The 18,157-nt window shown below is 38.3% G+C and overlaps 1 protein-coding gene across 3 annotated transcripts in view; it reads left to right on the top strand.

Moving 5' to 3' along the window:
* SYTL5 (synaptotagmin like 5) overlaps positions 1 to 18,157 on the top strand; it is a 74,432-nt gene that overhangs the window by 45,168 nt on the left and 11,107 nt on the right. For all 3 annotated transcript variants that reach the window (XM_072357115.1, XM_072357131.1, XM_072357123.1), the window contains 8 exons: positions 3,226 to 3,382; positions 4,014 to 4,143; positions 6,390 to 6,496; positions 10,180 to 10,272; positions 13,709 to 13,774; positions 14,730 to 14,908; positions 15,234 to 15,336; positions 17,370 to 17,531. In XM_072357115.1, coding sequence (XP_072213216.1) covers positions 3,226 to 3,382; positions 4,014 to 4,143; positions 6,390 to 6,496; positions 10,180 to 10,272; positions 13,709 to 13,774; positions 14,730 to 14,908; positions 15,234 to 15,336; positions 17,370 to 17,531 — 997 coding nt within the window. The remainder of the gene's footprint in view (positions 1 to 3,225; positions 3,383 to 4,013; positions 4,144 to 6,389; positions 6,497 to 10,179; positions 10,273 to 13,708; positions 13,775 to 14,729; positions 14,909 to 15,233; positions 15,337 to 17,369; positions 17,532 to 18,157) is intronic.

The following is an 18,157-nucleotide window of genomic DNA, read 5'->3' as shown; positions in this document are numbered from 1 at the left end:
CAGAGTTTTGCTTTTGTAATGACATGTTAATTGATTATAATTTATAACTTTTTTCTTTCAAAGGCTCTGATTTGTCCATCTCTTTCCATTATTATGTTCCAGTTATTTCTAATAGAGTTCCATTTCTAATTCTTGGGGTCATTGTTATTGCCTATGTTGATAGCATTATATAATGCTGCATGCAATGTTCCTCTTGTCTCACCTCCAAAATCAAGGAAGCAAATAGCTTTTCTATTTTTCTTGTTCCACTTGGGTAGTCTGTACTGAATACCCATATGTTTTATACACACTGGAAGTTTGATAATTTCTGTAGAGGAATGAAAATTCCTGCCTTATACAGATATTCAGGAATGTTTGTTATAGTTCATCCATTGTTACTTTATAGAGCTGAGTAGTATTTATTAAAAATGACAACAAACCTTCCCGGGCTACCCTCCATTGCTGTTTCAAGTTAAGGGAATATGATAGCATGTTATATCGCTGTTGCTGTCCTAGATGTTCCTCTATATTTTTTATTTTTGTAGTTACCCCATTATCAAATCTGAAAGTATTTCACCTACCAGCAGGGAGATTGAGAAAGAATAAAAATTCTTTGAGTATTTTGATTTAAGAGAAACTGTACTGAGATGGGAATGGGAAGGCCTGGGCCGTGAGTTCATCTCTTGGACTGGTTTATTTCTACTACTGCAGAAATGTTGACTGTTACTGCACCTGAACAAACTGGGTTTGCAGCATCAGGACACTCCTTAGGTGAATAGTGTAGGAATTTCAGACTCATATGCACAAACACTACCCCATCTTACCAAGGTCTTGTCTACCATGTGGAAATGTATAGTATAGTCACCTTATAAAAACTTCTTTCATCTTTCTTACATAATATTTGTATAAAATAAGTTGGGCCTCTCTCTAAAAGCAGGCTGAAATTAGCACAGAGGTCTGGAGACAGCCTTCCAGTATTTAAAAGGGGATTATAAATAGGAGGGGAATCAACCCTTTACAAGGGTAGATAATGATAGGCCAAGGGAGAATGGTTTTAAGCTCAAGGAGGGAAGGTTTAGATTAGATTTCAGGGGGAAGTTCTTCACAGAGAGACTGGTAAGGTGCTAGAACAGGTTGCCCAGGCAAGGCAGTGGATGCCCTGTCCCTGGAGGTGTTGAAGGCCGGGTTGGATGGGGCTTTGAGCAGCCTGGCCTAGTATTAAATGTGGACATTGGCAGTCTTGCATACGGCAGGGGGGGTTGGAATGTGATGATCCTTGGGGTTGCTTCCAACCTAAGCTATTCTGTGTTCTGGTGTGCAAGAGCTTGTTCTGACTGATGACTACAGAAACTCTCATGACACATTTTGAATTCTTTGTGATCCCAGTCCTGCGTGACTCTGGAACACTTCTGTTGATTTACATTAGTTTACAGAGTGAGGAAAAAATCTGTAACAAGAGCTTTCATAACACAAAGCAATCGATCAAAAGTGGTGTGACATAGAATAAAAGTCAGATTTTATTCTTTATTGATATTACTCAGTGCAGTTTGGCAACCGTCCATGGCAGACTTAGAAACTAAGTGTGCACTGAAATACCAGAGCTTTGACAAAATACAGATGACAGCCAGACACTTCGATTTTCTGACTTCACGGCACCAAAGGCACATCTTTATGTGAGCACATAGGATTAAAGTTCAACCAAACCAGATTTTTTAGGGTTTGTTGATCACTGATTCATCTGAATGAAAAGTAGTAGTGCGATTATTTGAAGTGCGTGTGGGTGAGAGTGAGTTTATTATGAATAATCTACTGTTGTTGATACAAGAAATGGAATGGTAATTGTTTAAAAGGTTACCATATGATCTCACTAATGGACAGACCATTATTATGTAACATTAGTAGGCGGTCCTGGTTTTTGGAGTTTTCCTCAGTTTTCCTCTCTATTCCTTGTTTTTTATCACTCTACCAATGTGGTCTGTGTTCCCTGCTTAGGGTAGACAGGAGCTGAGCATTTGTTCTCAGTTCAGCAGTAGTTCTGATACAAATTTTTGTTATTGTAGAGAAGATTTTTACTGCAATTAACGTAACGTGGTATGGCAGGTGAAATTCAGATATGTAGCACAATGAAGATGCTTGCAGGTCTAAAATATTTATTAAGCAAGCAGAAAATATGCTTTAAGATCCAAAATCATTTTCTCCAGCAAAACTGCACTACCACTGTCCTCTGGTGCTGCATTTTCTGCATGAAAAAGGCTGTGTGGTGCTTGCATCTATTGCTGTTTATCAGTAATTGTTTGAAATAGTAAGTAGGACTGTATGCAGAACTGTTACTGTCTGGCAGAGCTCTGTTAGCATTCCCTGGGTTGTGATGGAAAATGGAAATATCTGAACTGATGTTTGCAGGGAAAGAGGGAAGGACAGGTGTGTCAGGAACTTGGATTTTTGCTGCTAATCAAATTTCAAATGGAAGTAGGGCTTCCGCTTGAAACATTAAAAATAAATTTTAAAATCATTTTAATTATTTCAAGAGTTAAAAAGTGATAAATATTAAGAGTACAACAGCTTAGCCTTCCTAGCACGTTAACACATGGACTGATCAATATTTCCTAACAGAAAATGCCCCATGGAAAAAACTCTTGTCTGTTGCAGCATTAGATAGCAATTGGGTATGGTGACCACAGATTATTTTTTGTCACTTTTCAGTCTGGTTGAAATGATCTGCCTGTTTGGGTCATGAGTCCATGTCATTATATAAATGGGACAGCACTGTTCTAGCAGGAGAGAGGATAATTGTTTTTTCTGGAGAGGAAGGAAAATGCACAACTTAGGATTTTAGAGTTCCTAGGGATAGTGCTGGCAGAATTGGTCAGAACTGTCAGATCTGGTAGTTTTTCTTTGAAATAAGGAGCAGCTCATTACCTGTGTGGGAAGTCCCACTGGAGGCCTCACACCTTCTGCTGAGATGCCCATATACTATCACATGAACATTTGGCAATGCAGCAATTGGAGAAGAGGTGCCTGCTTGGGCTATTCACACTTCTGGCAGAGGTGCTGAAAACAGATGTGGGCATGACATAATTGATTCACCCCAACTTATGTTTGTCTTTCTATGTGACCATTTCCTTGCAGCAGATGTGACACGGTTTCATCCAGAGCAATGTAATTCTAATAAGCTGTTATCAGTGAAATTTTATTCTGTGGTTTGCTGGAAGCAGTAAAGCTTTTTTACTCTTATCTCCTTCCCAGAGGAAGCACTCTTTCACTGAACAGCAGTGATACAGAAGCAGCTGCCGGCCATCTGAGAGGGGCCATGGGCCCTGCAAACAGAAGCAGTGCTTCCATAGCTTCCCTCCCAAGGTCACCAGCACTAAGCATGCGCAGCATGACTGTGGATTACAGCAGGGTAAGTTTGCTGATGTAGAGCTGACACCAAATGGAGATGGCACCAAGCAAGACGGTTTGACTGGTGTCTGCTCTGTTAGATCAATTTGTAGCTCAGGAAGGACAAGCCCAACGGGGAAGATTTTGTTTCTTCTATAATTCTGCTGGGACCAGCAAAGGACTCTACTAGAGCAAGATTTGTCGTGCTCTGTCAGTGATGTGGTTTTTGGTTTGGCAGGCATTTTTCTGTCTAAAAATTGCTGCTGATATCCAGAACTGCATAACGATTTACAGATTCTGAGGTGGGAAGCACAAGGGATGCTTCCCTTAAGTTAAGTTAGTTAGAAGTTAATAAGTTAATACTTGTTTTTATATTCTTGCTGGCACACAGGTTGACTTTATTTCAAGTGCATTAGATGTGATTGAAAAAGACAAATCTATTCAGTTTGGATACAGTTGATGTTAGTTACTCCTTACGGGAAGGCAAAAAAAACCCCATCATAATATCAAGCATACTAGCTTTATTTAAGGAATTGTGCTATCATAATTTAATTAGTTCAAGTCAATTTACTTTTAACCTGACTTAAATTATGCTGGTATGAAGCCAATAGTTTTTCTTCTTCTTCTTGATGTGCTTTTTTCTTCTTGGGCAGGACACTGGCTCAGAAAACGGCATGATTATTCCAGCAAGTGAAAGTGTACCTGAAGATTTAGTAAAGAAGCACCGTAGGAAAGCATCTGGAACACCTTCCATTGCAGTTTCTAGAGTATCCTTGTCATCAGGCAAGTATTAAGTCTTCTTTTTTTTCCTACCAGCCTTTATGATAGAAGATTATGGCTATCCTTGTAGGTTTGCTATTTCTGTTTATAGTGCACACCAGAAGATTAGGTATAAGAGTTACGTATTTGTGATGTTCATTCTACAAATTTGTCTTTTTGCTAACTAAATTTATGCCACTTAATAAGTTTCATGTTTGAAAATATGGTAATCCTTACTGGAAAATGATATACTCTTGGACTTGTAACAAGATTTTGTTCAGTTTCACATTGTTAAATCATTCCCTGTGTGGTCAACTATGTAGAATACTATCTGTGAGCTATCTGTATAAAATACTGCCATATTTCTGCACATTTCACACCTTCTTTGCCCAGATACAAATTGCACTGAGAAACAATGAGCTGTCAGAGAACAAGTCCTTTACAGCTGTCATGTCATTTTGGTTTTTATATGTGATGCACTGAACCACTTGGTTTAGCAGTGATTTCATTTCATTGGAGGCTGCTAGGGAAATGAGGCTTGCACAGGAAGATGCTGTAAGAGCCTATGTGAGCAGTGAGTGGAGATCCTCTTTTTCTACCTGAAACAGGAGGCAGGTGTGCCCTGCACTCTTCTGCCTTTTACTCAGCTTCTTACACAGAGTGGGTTCAGATTCACAGTTTTCTCTCTGAAGGATAGCACAGGGCTCACTCTCTTTCATCTGAATTTAGCCCAAAGCAGAAACCTAGTGACAAGTCCCACTGAGCTAATCAAAGGAGTTACAGTCTTCACCTTAGATTTTATTTTATTTTTTTTCCACTTAAAAGCATCAGGGTTTCTTAGAGAATACTGCATTATGCAATTCCTGGCAGGGACATTCCTGGCTACTGCTTTCTTTTTGAAAAGACTGTTTCTCCTGCTTTTGCTACCTTGCAAATTAAAGGCTTTTTGAGCATTTTAGAGCTGGCCTCATGTTACCAAAGCAGATAGATGCTGAGCAGAATTGCAGGCAGCATGGGAACATCCCCCCAGAAATAAGACAAGGAAGAGACTGAGGGATTTCAGAGGCTGTTGGCACAGCTGCCCAGAGCAGCTGTGGTGCCCCATCCCTAGAGAGGTGCTCAAGGCCTGGATGGGGCCCTGGGCAGCCTGAGCTGGTGGGGGGCAGTCCTGCTTGTGGCAGTGTGGGCTTTGAGGTCCCTTCAACACAAGTGATTCTGTGGCAAAAGCTCAGAATGCAGACCTTTCGTGTCACATCAGCTATCTCCCAGGAAGAGGACAAAGAGCTGTGTATTGGTTGTTAATATACAGATGGTAGCAAATATACAGAAGGAATAAGTAAAGGAAAACTCACCCGTGGTGGTGCCTTGGCTGAAGAAGCTGGGGCAGTCCTCACTGGTGAGCGATCTCCAAGAGATGCTGCCTCAGTGGGAGTCAGCCCTTAAATGAGGTCTCAGAGGGGATGGAGTCGAGCTCCACCCCTTCCGGGAGCACAGGTACATCACTCTCAGCTGTGCTCCCACAGCTGACCCCATACTTGCCTCAGCTGATTAACCAGAGGTTCAGGCTGTGATTACCAATCTCTCATACAAGCTGAAAACTTTACAGATTCTTAGCAGGATGTAGAGGTATTTTCTTCACTTTTTTTCTCAATTTATTGAATAGTGGCACTAAATATTTAGTGGGGAGAACTAAGAAAGAATTTCTCTAAGATATCCAGTATCTCTTATGCCTCTAAAGAGGGGATGAGATACTTGTGGGAATGACAAAAATGTAGAGTTTGAGACTTATTCACTTTGACCCTTTCTGCACAGTGATGGCAGAAATGCTTTCTGTGCCCAGCTGTATCTCTGTCTGCTTAAATCTGAAGGAGATGCTGAAGGGCATTTGATCATGGTGGGTGGTGTGATCATCTCTACAAATGCTTGGGCTCCAAGTTTTGCAATATTCCTAAGGTAACAAGTCTAACATACAAAGCCCAAAGCTTGATCTGTCGTGTCATCCACAGGAGACAATTACATCAGATAAAAAATGCACATTAAAAAATGTTGGCCAGAGGGCTAAATAGCACCATAAATCATGTTCTTCTATTTTTCATCTTGATGGTTATTTGTCATAAAGTTTGTGACTGATACGTACAGAAACACAATTTTAACATTTTTCCTTTGAAAATACAGTCTGAGACAGCACTTATTAAAGAGTAGCAAGGCAAAAGAGGCAGTGTTCTTCACCCAAAATTGTAATGAACTGTTTTGTTATTATTGTTTTCTAGACCGTAGCCGATCTGAGATAGATTTGAGTGAATCTTTCTCTGAAGGAAAACAGGATACCCTGAGCACAAGAAGCAAATCTGTACCTAGCGCCTTAGATGAGGAGCTGGTGAGTTGTAAACATGTGAATGTTCATCTAACAGAAATCATGTTTGTTCAGTCTTAGAAAATCAGCACTGTATGTATAAGTGATACAAAAATGTTATTTTAGGGGTATTAAATGTTTTTAAACAGCTTAATTTGTCTTTAGTCTGTTGACTGTGGAATCATTCCAGTGAATAACAGTTTGCTATTAATTTGCTACTTCTTGAGTTTTTGGGCAAATAAGACTGAATTTAAGGCACTAGATTATAGATACTCCAAAGTGCCGTTGACTCCTACTTCCCTAAATTTTAATTTTTATGCTGAAAAATACTATCCTTTAAAAGCTGTAGTCTTTATCTGTTTTTGGCTTTTGCCCTGTTTCTTTGGAAGATGAAGCCCTCCCTATCTTTCCCACCACTTTTGTCAGTCTCTTCTTGCTGTTCATCAGTTTCTTCCATACATCTACATATCTCTTTTTGTGTGTTCAGAAAGGGCTGCCTTTCCTGATATGATAGCCAACATCCCTCTCACATTACGCATGTATTCAAGGCAGACACACAAGTTGCAGATGTGCATCAATGCCATGAAAAGAAAAAAAAAAAATCCCAGCTTGTTGAGTATGCATGAGGAAAAAGAGTCATTTGAACATTTTTTCATCTAATCATAGTTTGAAGTTTCCAAATGCAAGTGCTTAGCCTGGAAAAGAAAAGAAAAATAGAGAAGGAAAAACATTACCTGCTGCAACAGTAATGTTTTGTCTATTGCCATTATACTTTCCTACCATCTGCTCTTTTCAGAGGAGCATTGTCCATGGGAGATATCTCCCTTTCTTGTAATGTTTGATAGTTGGGGATTTGTGGAAAACAGTAAGTTGAGATTCCCATCTGTTTCTTGGATTGTAACCACCTAGTGAATTTGCCTACAGCGTTGCTTTGTTTGGGTGAATCATTTAGGAAATAGCAAGCCATTTCTGTGCATCAGATTTATGTTGAAGTAAGCCTTCAAAAATTAATTAAAAATATATATTTTTATTGAAGAAAAAGGATGTGTTCTTGATTCAGAAGTTGGAAAAGATGGCAGAAAAAAACATAAGAAAATAAGAGCTTTAAATATTTTATATTGATTTCCTGCTCTAGTTGTACAGGGTGATAGTTGTCACTTGGGAATTTCCCTAAGGCATGCACCAGATATGTCATGTCCAGAGTAGTTTTTGGTTATTTGATTTTTGCCTTCCTTCTGTACAGAAGGGAGTTTTTGCTGACTCTAAATGAAATGTCAGGTTGCATCTCAGCATATTTTTTTTAGGGTAGTTTGACTCATGGGACTACTTCAGTGTCTTGCCTTAGACTGCATATGAATGCTGTGTTTTGAGATTAAGGTTATACTCCTGCTTGAATTTAGTCTTGTGGTGCTTGATATAAGAGGCAAAAATAAGAATATCTGATGAAAATAACAACAGTTTAGACAGTCTGAGAATTGACTTCTTCCTCTTGGCTGGCTGGTGGACCTACCTGAGGTCCTTTAGTCTCTTGTAGGTGATGGGAACTGACAGTAGTGGTGTGGGAGATGCCACACATTAATAAGATAAGCAAATTGTCATCTGGAAAGGTGGAAAAAGGATTTTAGCTGCTGCTCCCAGCTTTATTAATAGCACCACTTACATAAACAGAGAGATGAAGATTGAGTGGTATTTTCCTTCTTGCTCTTGAAAATGGGTAGGGATGACCCCCGGGAAGCTGCATGTTGTGGGAGGTATTTTTCAAGGAACCAGTTAAACATGTAATGCTGTGCTCAGCTGTGTGTGTGCCTTATCTTGAGAGGTGTGTGTTGAATTCCTGACCAAGTAGTCTTCATTACATGCTCAGCTGCTTTATCAGAAGGAGTACGATAATGTGCATTTTATAACCCCCACTGGAGACCATGAGATTAATGTCCTTCCAGCTCTAACTTTAATAAGCTTATATAAGCTAATATCAGTAACCAATTATATAGCTACTGTTCTGTAACACCTACTGAGAAACATAATTATTGTAGCGGAAAAGGAATTAAGTGCTTATGTTAAATGGTAACCATTTGTTTTAAATTTATGTATCTGCTTGCAGACAAAAATTGGTGATCACCTACTTATCAGTGGGGCTCAGCACTCTCAGACATAGAGTTTGAATATTGGGTGGTACTGTCTGGAGCCAGGAGTTGGCCTTGATGATCCTTATGGGTCCCTCCCAACTCAGGGTATTGTGTGATCCAACAGCTCCCTGTCACGGAAGCACTGTTAGCACTTGAGTGTCTAAATCTTAAACATCCCACTGTGAAGATGATACCTCACTTTCATTTATCCAGTGTTTAATTATTCACCAAACAAAACGTAGCACTTTCTTTTTAACTCCACATATGCGTATACAACAGTGTATACAGGAAAGAGTTGGGATGTATTACCAGAATTGTTTCTTTCTGATGCATTGGCTGGAAAAACACCTTACCGGTGTTCTTTTCATATTCTTGTGTCGCTTGAACTCTAAAGTCAATAAGGAGAGTAGAAGTGAAGAGTGCATTTTTATTTTATTTTATTTCTTAAATTAATTTCTTTACTTTTGAAGGATTTCGCAGTCTTTCTCATGAGAATAGTGTACTATGTTGTGCCTGGAATGGCTGCCCAGGGAGGTGGTAGAGTCACTGTCCCTGGCAGTGTTCAAGAGGCGTCTGGATGAGGAGCTACAAGAGATGGTTTAGTGGTTTATGGTAGCTACGGTAATAGGAGGATGGTTGGACTACATGATCTTGTAGGTCCATTCCAACCTTGTCATGGACCTTCTATGGTTTATTTCAGTAACTGAAGCAAAGGATTAGAGAAATAACAGCTAGTTTTGTGCATACTAATAATGAACACTTTGCAGGTCTTTAAATAAACAATGACAGTTCAACTCTCCAGTAGCATTTATTTTCTGCTCTTTTTCCTAATTAGGATAGGAGTCTGTGTGATCTCTGTTTAGTTTAGAAGATAATGATTGTGCAGCAGTGAGGTAGGTTGCCATGTGAGACTTGTATAGCTGCAAAGCAGATATGAAGGATTTGTACGTTTGGTTTCCATTAAAACAGAATACCTGCCATGAGGCTTGAGGAGATCCTTGAAATTTTTCAGCTACTCTTCTTAATTTGCTTCAAATTAAGGATCCTATTAGGACTATCAGACAGATACTAAGTTTCTTGTTAGATTTTACTTTATGTCTGTATTTAAAAAATAATATGTGTATTTTTCCTGGATATAAGATAAGGATGTTAGATTTCAGTCTTGCTTATTAGAATTCATCCATAAATATATGAAGGTGTGAAGCAGATGATTTCTTTGTGATTTTTATGATTACTATTGCAATGATACGTGATTTTAATGCAAGGATTTTGTTTTAATTTGAGTAGTTATCGACAATGCAAAATTGTATGTCTACAGAATAAGATAGTGAATGTATGTGTCATTTTTTTTCATTTTTAAAGCAATTGGAACAAGAAATCTGGTGGCCTCTTTTTTTTGCTGTGCACCTGTGCAAAAATATGGAAAATGTTATTCGCAATTCCTCTGGAGGTTAGAATTCTAAATGTATCCTATACCATCTTCCCAAAGCAGAAAATATGTGAAACAGCATCAAGAGACAGAGGCTGACCAAATACAGCTGAGAACACAATGACTGAAATGCCTGTTTCTTTGTCATTTAGGATTATCTGGATGAAACAGAAGAAGATATTGATGACATCGTGGGCTCTCGTTATTCAAGGAAACATGGATATCTGACAAGTGGATTATCGAGAGTAAGATCTTGAGTAGAAAATATGCTTTTTTCCTTTCATATCAGACCATTATTTCTTCAAAATAGAGATAAATATTATAGCATTTGAAAGCATTCTGATTTATATTTTAGTAGCTTTCCTGGCCATTTCATCCTACAGTTGGGAAACATCCTTTAGCTTTTAGATAGGGTTTTCTGACTGTTAAGATTTTATCGCTGTTCAGAGCTAAAACATCGATCTCTGCAGCACATGTGGGAAGAGACAACCTTTATTCATCAACAGTTTTGTCCACACATTCAGGTTATTGCTAAGCTAATATTTGGGGAAGGCAAGCCATAGATGTTTGCATCATATGGCTACTCGGCTTTCCAGAGGAGCATTTAATTTGTTTGAAATAAGTAGAACAAAGCCGTGGTGTGTTTTTCCATCTTATTTTGCTTTCTGAACACTAACACTCTTGGGACACAAGTATTCATCCTTCCATCCTCCATGACAAGACTGTTATGACACCTCAGCCTCAAAAAGCATTTCTTTTTACAATGAGGAAGGAGATATTTGGAGGGTTTTGGTGGGTGCCAGTTTTTCTACATCTTAAAATAACTGTGGGATTTTTTATTTCTTTTTAGTGTGTCAGTCATGCCCACAAACTATGAAATGTAAATCAGATTTTTGAGTCTCATGGTTATCTGTTGCAACTTGGTGTTGGTTTTGAAAGAATGGCTGTGTTTTCAGGTTGTTACAAATGCTTGGTATGCAACAGAATTAGCCTTATGCTGCTCTTTTTATAATCAGTTATTCATTGGGATAGAGAACGGTTAATAGGAATAGTCTTTAACATGTCTAGTTTATAAGTATGCAGTGTGTACCACATTACTGGTATCTGACACACAGGATGTGTGTATCTAATCTCTAGTAATGTCTTGGAGCAGTATCTCGTCACTGTTCTTCATGCCTTGTGCTGAGAATAGCTCTGACCAGCCTACAGAGTAGCAGTAGGCTGCAACGAACAACAGGTAGAAGGTGAGAGAGTTGAAGAGAATGGAGAGCTGGGGAGTCTTATGTGAAAAGGGAAGGGAAAATATGGTCCATGACACTGATTGATGAACTGTTCTTTTCAGACTAATCCAGTTAGTTGTCGTGCAAGGCAGAGCTGTGGGAATATGCATTTAAGTTCTTGATCCCAGAGAGATGACTGAATCCAAACTTGGCTTATCTGTGGACAGCACAGGGCTGAGAGAAGTGTCCGTGGAGAACATTTTGGTATCTCAGTTCTGCCTATGTCCAGACCTTTTTTTCCCCTTTTAATTTGTGTAATTTGCAGAAACAGCTACAACAGAGATGTGTGGCACGTCACACCAAATCAGACCTGAGGAAATGTGGCTTGTTTGATATTTTTCTAATAAAACCCACTTCTCTGAGTCTGGCTGTGACTCATTGTCTCCGATCCTTGCTGGCCCAATGATTTTACAGGCAGAGTTGTTTTTCTTTCCTCTGAATATTGGTAGGAAGGTTGCAAGCACTTAAGTGCTTTCTCAATTCATCCCCTTAATTGAGGAATCGTTTTTAGAGATCCTTCCCTCTGTGTTGTGTAGGCAGTATTCTGCCTGTACATTGGGTTTCATCCATTTTACGTAGATTCCATTTTGACCTTTTCCTAAGCAGAGTGCAGCTTGGCTGCTGCTGTAGGTTTGAGGTAATCTCACATCTCAGTGCTCTTATTTCTTCATGTCTTTGTATTCACCCTGAAATGATTGTTGATGTTAACTGCACACAATGCTAATGGAGAAATTTTGAAAGGCAAGCTACTACTCCCTTGAAGAGTGTGTCAGTATTAAAGGTTCATTGTGGCTTCTTTGTGTTTGTGTTATTAGATATTAGTGTTCATTCTCTTTTGTTGTTTTTTGTTTTTTTTTCCTTACTCTTCTTATTATGTGCCTTTGAGCCTTCTGCCTCTTACAGTTTTTTTCCCTGTATTTTACTTGTATGTCAGAGGACTATGTACTACTATTATGTCACATTGCAGTAATGTTGTTAGTGAACAGTAGGCTTCAAGTGCATTTATTTTTTTTTTTTTTAATATGAAAATTAAAAGCACAGCAAGGGTACTCTAATACTAAGCATTTCAGATAAAAGAAAAATATTTCAAAGGGTAAAAATGCTTTATATCTACTTACATGATGGGTAAGTGAAAATAGGAATGAAAAATGGCGTTAAACATGAATTGTAGCTCAGCATTACGGTGTTTTCTTTCTGTTTTTTCCAAAACTAATATACATGACAAGTTTATTTTGTTTTCTCTGCATCCTTCACTAATTCCTTTCCTAAACGCATCAATGTGTTGTTGTCAAGACCTATCACATCATTAAGATTGAGTTGTTCCTGCTCCAGTACGATAAGATTTGGAACAAGTGTAGTTCATAGTGATGCACTAAAATGGAGCTAAGCAACCTCCATATACAGCGGTTGTTTACTATTTATGCAAGTGGAAAATGATTAGATTTCCTAGGGACATTGCATTTAGTGTATGTAAAGGCTGTTATAATTTCCACAGAACAGAATCTGTGCAGAAAGAAGACAAATATGTCATATACTTCCACTGAATGCTTTGTTTGTGGCTTCTAAGCAGTTCAGAAATCGCATTTGCAAGAATTTTAAGGTCATCTATATGTTTAGGATTGTTTCTTTGTTTGTTTTCCCAATTGTTTTTCCCATTGCTGCCAATGTACTTGAAGATCAAGAAAAGGTGTGTTTGGGTTCAAGAGAACAGATATTCCCTCTTGTCACTCCAGCATAACCTTATTAGATTTTTGAGATGGGCACATGGATGGTTGTTTTCTTTTTATGTTTCTTCTCCTTGACTCTGTTCCTCCCTGTAGCTGCTAGGGAAGGATGTAGTTTTCCCTGAATTCATTGTTGAGACTTTGAGATATTGATCAAATAAGCAGATGCGGGAAAGTGTTTTCCCCAGTATTCTATAACTGTGTTTTTTTTTCCCCTCTGACATGTTTAAACATTTATGCATATTTTTTCCATCTGTACTGACAAAATCTGAAGAGAAACTGCATATTTCTTTTTACAAAGGCACCAGTGCTTTAGTGCACAAATCCTCACCTTTTGATGAGCTTAAGTAAGAACTGAGTTCGCAGAGATGTGACTGGGGCACATCCAAGAACAATCTGACACAAATCTAATTTCTTTTATCTTTTTGAGACAGCAGATAACTTCATTTCTATCTAATTACCTCGAGCCATGTGTCCTTCAGGACTTGAAGTATTTGGAAAACGCTTTCCATGTCTCTGAGTTGGCCGTATCTTTTCTTTCTTTCTTGCTGTGGCTTTGCAATGTGAACTGTATTTACCTGTCTGTGTAGGTAATGCATTATCACTGCATTTATTCTTTCCTACTGCAGCTATCTAATGCTCTTTTCCGTTGACCTTTTGCACTGCTTTCTTTAAAGAACTTCCCAGAAGGCTCTGACAGAAAATGGAACTACTTAAATGTGCCTGAAACAGACGGTGATACTGTGAGTTCTCAGCAATCCTCTGCTTAACTTACTTTGAATATTTCTCTCTTTATTTTCCCCTCTGAATTGAAAACTTTATCTGTATGTCTTGCAGAATTCGTACGTAGTGGGATTGAGATGATTATGCATCTCTTTGAGTGATCTTAATCAAAGACTAGAAATCTGTCAAACATTTTCTTCTGAGAATGTCTTTGCATATTGCTCCAATTTTGTTTAAAAATGTTTAGTTCTTTTGTAAGTGAAATCTTTTGGAGGAGGGTATTGCAGTCTTCCATAGGGCAATATTCCATAGGCCAGCAGCAGAAACAAAAAGCAAACAAACAACAACAACAACAAAAAAGAGATTGGGGTGTGATATGTTACACAGTGGAAAATTTTGTAGGATTTTTGCTAAACTCTATTTGTCTTTAGGAAAAGTGCACTAATGGTGGGCATTGAATTTTGCTCATTCTCTTAGAACTGCAAATGAGAGGTTGGAGTCACTTTAATCAAGCATGTTTTTATATCATTTTCAATAAGGAATCATCCATAGAGCTTTTTCTAACAGTTCTGTCAGCAGTTATCTCATGATATTCAATAAGAATTAGGTGGACAGCTGAGCCAAAGAGTTGATTTTTATCTGCTTGGAACTTAGGTGAGCTTACAGTTGGTGTAGATTGACTGCTCTTTAGTTCATGCATGAATTCAATGGTGATAATTTACATTTATTCATGTTTATAAATAGGTTTGAGTCCTGTGTGTAAAAAACATTAACTGTTTAGACATATAAGCTATTATTAGTTATAGTTCTTATTCCTTTTACATCAAATATAAACCAGTGGTATTCTTTTCTTTCTTCTATCTCTTTTCAAAGCAAGGCTTAACAAGAGTGACAGCACCTGTGACCTCATGAAAAGCAGATTCTGGAAAATGTACTTCGTTTAAGCTTCTAAGTCCTTTTTCTCTCCCCATCCAGACCAGCATTAACAGCACGCTGAGCATATATAGTGAAACTGGTGACTATAGCAACGTGAAGGTCAGTGGTGAAATCCTTCTTCAAATCAACTACAGCTACAAAACAGGTGCTCTCAACATCCTGGTGAAGAGTTGCAGAAACCTGGCCATTGTGGATGAGAAAAAGCAAAGGACTGATCCGTAAGCACACAGAATTTACTTTTTAGGCCCTGCTAGGGCTGTTCCCCAACACAGTACATGTAGTCTGCAATGACATAGCCTGCTACTGGCCAGCATTTTGGTGGGGGCTGTTTTTTGGATTTTCTGTGGGAAATGCATTTTCAGTCTGTTTCTTAGGGTAGTGTGCACATGTTCTGAACGAACAACATTACTTAAATTATCAACCTGTTTGTTAGTATTCAATGCAAAAGGGCAAAAGCAGGAATTAACAGGGAGGCTGAATTGAGTTGATTGAACAGAGTTTTTCTTTTTATTCTTCATTAATAACTTACTGCTTGGTCTGCAGATATGTCAAAGCCTACCTTCTGCCTGATAAGTCCCGCCAAAGTAAACGCAAGACCAAAATTAAGAGTAACAGCACCAATCCAGAATTTAATGAAACACTGAAGGTGAGAACACTGTCTCTCTCATAGGCTGTGATGAATGTTCCACTTGTGCTCATAGGCATTCTCTGTAAGTGCTCCTGTATGGGGATTAGAATTTGGAAATGACACCTCTGAAAAGAAAGCAAAGCAAAACATATAGTAATTGTGTCAGTTGTAATTGCTGACTTTCATTGCTGAGGAACTGTTTTTGTTTGGTTCTCCTCTTCATGGGTAAAACTTCTGTTAATTTCTATAGGTCTCTATCAAAACTATCGATGTATCCATCTAACATGATCTAAGAGTTAAACACACCTTAGAGATTTTGCAAGCCCTACATCGGCAACTGATGCTGAGACAAAGATAGCTTGAAACTTCCTAACTGATTTCTAGAAGAAGATAACCTCTTGCAGTAAAATGTGGTTTTCTGTGGAGATTTTTCTTTATTTTTAAAGCAGAACAGACTTTGGTAGTAAAATGCCAACAACAGCTTCACTAGCTGCATTCCTGAAAAGTTCATTTAATGTTGCAAAAGAGAACGAGAGACTACTTCTTGCAGGACTGGTTGAGCAGAGTGCCCATGCTGTTTCCATCCTCGCCTCTTACTTGTGTCCAGCCTACAGAGGCTGGAAAGGTTTTGTGTTCCTCATGAGCTGCCTGGCACCTGGACCACAGGCTCCTGGTGATTCTGCTTCTTGTCAACTGACTGGAGTCATCCCAGCCAGCTGTCATAAAGCCAGAGACTACTTTTAGATTCTCCTGAAAGAATTTTGAGGGAATTTTACTGATGCTTTAATTAAATTTCTTATAAGAGAGTCTAATACATATTCTCTGGTCTAACCTGGCTACAAAACCATTCTGTAGACTTAGACACCCTTGGTCTAGCCAAACAGCTTGCCAGTGGGGAGTCTCCTATATAACTTCATTTTTAAATGGTTGATAGTAAAGTTAATTCTTGCCTGAAGTGGAGAGATTAAAAGACAAATAAAAAAAAGATGTGTTAGACTCTATTTGGCAGGGCTCATAGTTAGTGCTCAATGTTTGTTAGTAAGGAGCTCTGCAGGGATAAGACCAGGCAGCTTGCTGAAAATGGAAATTGTGACACAAAGGATTTACTTGAATTGCTGGAAGGTAAGCAAGAGCTAGATTTATTTGCTGCAACTGTTACTATCATTAAAAAATACTCATATATATGTATGTATCTGTCTTTATCTTTCGTCTTGGATGTTTATTCCATTATTGCTGAATATTGCAGCTCTCGTAGTTGGCATCCAGGAATAAGCAGTGTAGACATATCTATACTTTAATAGTCTACTGATGTGACTAGCCAACCAACTTCACCACTTCACATTCTGGAGAATATATCTTGTGTCCAGACATTACACTGAGAGCAAACAGAAAAGAAGACATCTGGGTTTCTTCAACTAACACTCAAAGAAGGGTGAACTTCATGGATTTAATTGACTTTTTACTAAAAGCAGAGCTAGAATACCAGATGTTTATAGTTTTCTATATATTTGCTAGAATATGATGCTTCTTCTGAGAATTTTTAGTAGCTTTCAAAACCGACTGTATTCCTGAGACTGAGACATTTTGGTGAACATCTTACAACTCATCTTACTCATTTTCAGAACAATTATTCCGAAGTTACAAAGATAGAACTGAAGAGGAGAACACTATTTCTAGAATGCAGTGTCCTGCAGCCTTTCCTTAGTGATGAAAGAACCACTGTGGTTTCTTCTTATAAACTAAACTTTGGTATTGAACTGCTTCTTTTACATAAGCTGTAAGGAGTTAACAGTGTGATGGTTTAAAACATCGTTATTTACTTTATGGCCATAAATATGCAGTAAGTAATACAGAGAAAAGAGGTTTAACAGCTTCCTGTGAGATTTCTAGCTGTTGAAGTCGTCTTTGCAAAGCAAACAAATCTCTCTTTCATGCTTCATTTATTAGCTGCTGCAGGCTTCACAAAACTTGGCTATTACTGTAAAAGGCTCCATGGAAACTATTATTTGTGCTTATTTTGAGGGTTTCTTTTTCTGTTTTTCTGTTGGTAGTATGTCATCAGTCATACACAGCTAGAAACCAGGACCCTGCAGCTTTCTGTCTGGCACTATGACAGATTTGGACGCAACAGCTTTCTTGGAGAAGTGGAAATTCCATTTGATTCCTGGAACTTTGAAAATCAGGGCGATGAGTGGTTTGTGCTCCAGCCCAAGGTAAGGATTTCCAGGGGCCAGTGAAACCACTGAGAGATAAATATAGTGCAGCTTAGTTATTTTTTCTTTGGAACACATTTGTAGAACAGTGACTTTACGATAGTTTAATATGGTGGTAAAAATCATGCCGTTGTCATTTATTCAGTCAAAACATAACATTTTCATTTTCATGAATATTGCAGGAATGGTGTATATTGTTGGCTACTTAAAAAGAAAAATGAACAGAACAAAACAAAGCAACCAAGAAACACCTTTTAAATAAACTGTGTGTTCATTTTGCAGCAAACTGCAGTGGAAAAATGACTGAGTAAAAAATTAATTGATTTTTCTACCACTATCCCTATCCAGCACTCAGCAGTTTAGTAAGGAAAAAGACTTTTTGCTTCAGTTCAAAGTGCTTCACACATTTCAGGTGTAACAAAATGACTTATAATCTCTTATTCACGTTTGAAGGTATGAGACTTCTCAGCAGGTAAATGAGTTAGTTTATGAAGTAGGACTTTCACTGTACATAGCTACAGATAGGGTGACTTTTGTCTTTTGGGCATCCCCTACTTTGGCAAGGGCAAAGGTGTGTGTTTTTGGAAGAGATTCAAGGAGCTATTGTAAGTTGAGGATTAGTGGCT

Source organism: Excalfactoria chinensis, chromosome 1 (genome assembly GCF_039878825.1).
Source record: "Excalfactoria chinensis isolate bCotChi1 chromosome 1, bCotChi1.hap2, whole genome shotgun sequence".
Classification (NCBI taxonomy): domain Eukaryota; kingdom Metazoa; phylum Chordata; class Aves; order Galliformes; family Phasianidae; genus Excalfactoria; species Excalfactoria chinensis.
Note: the sequence above shows the minus strand (reverse complement) of the source record. Positions and strands in the feature narration are given on the sequence as shown.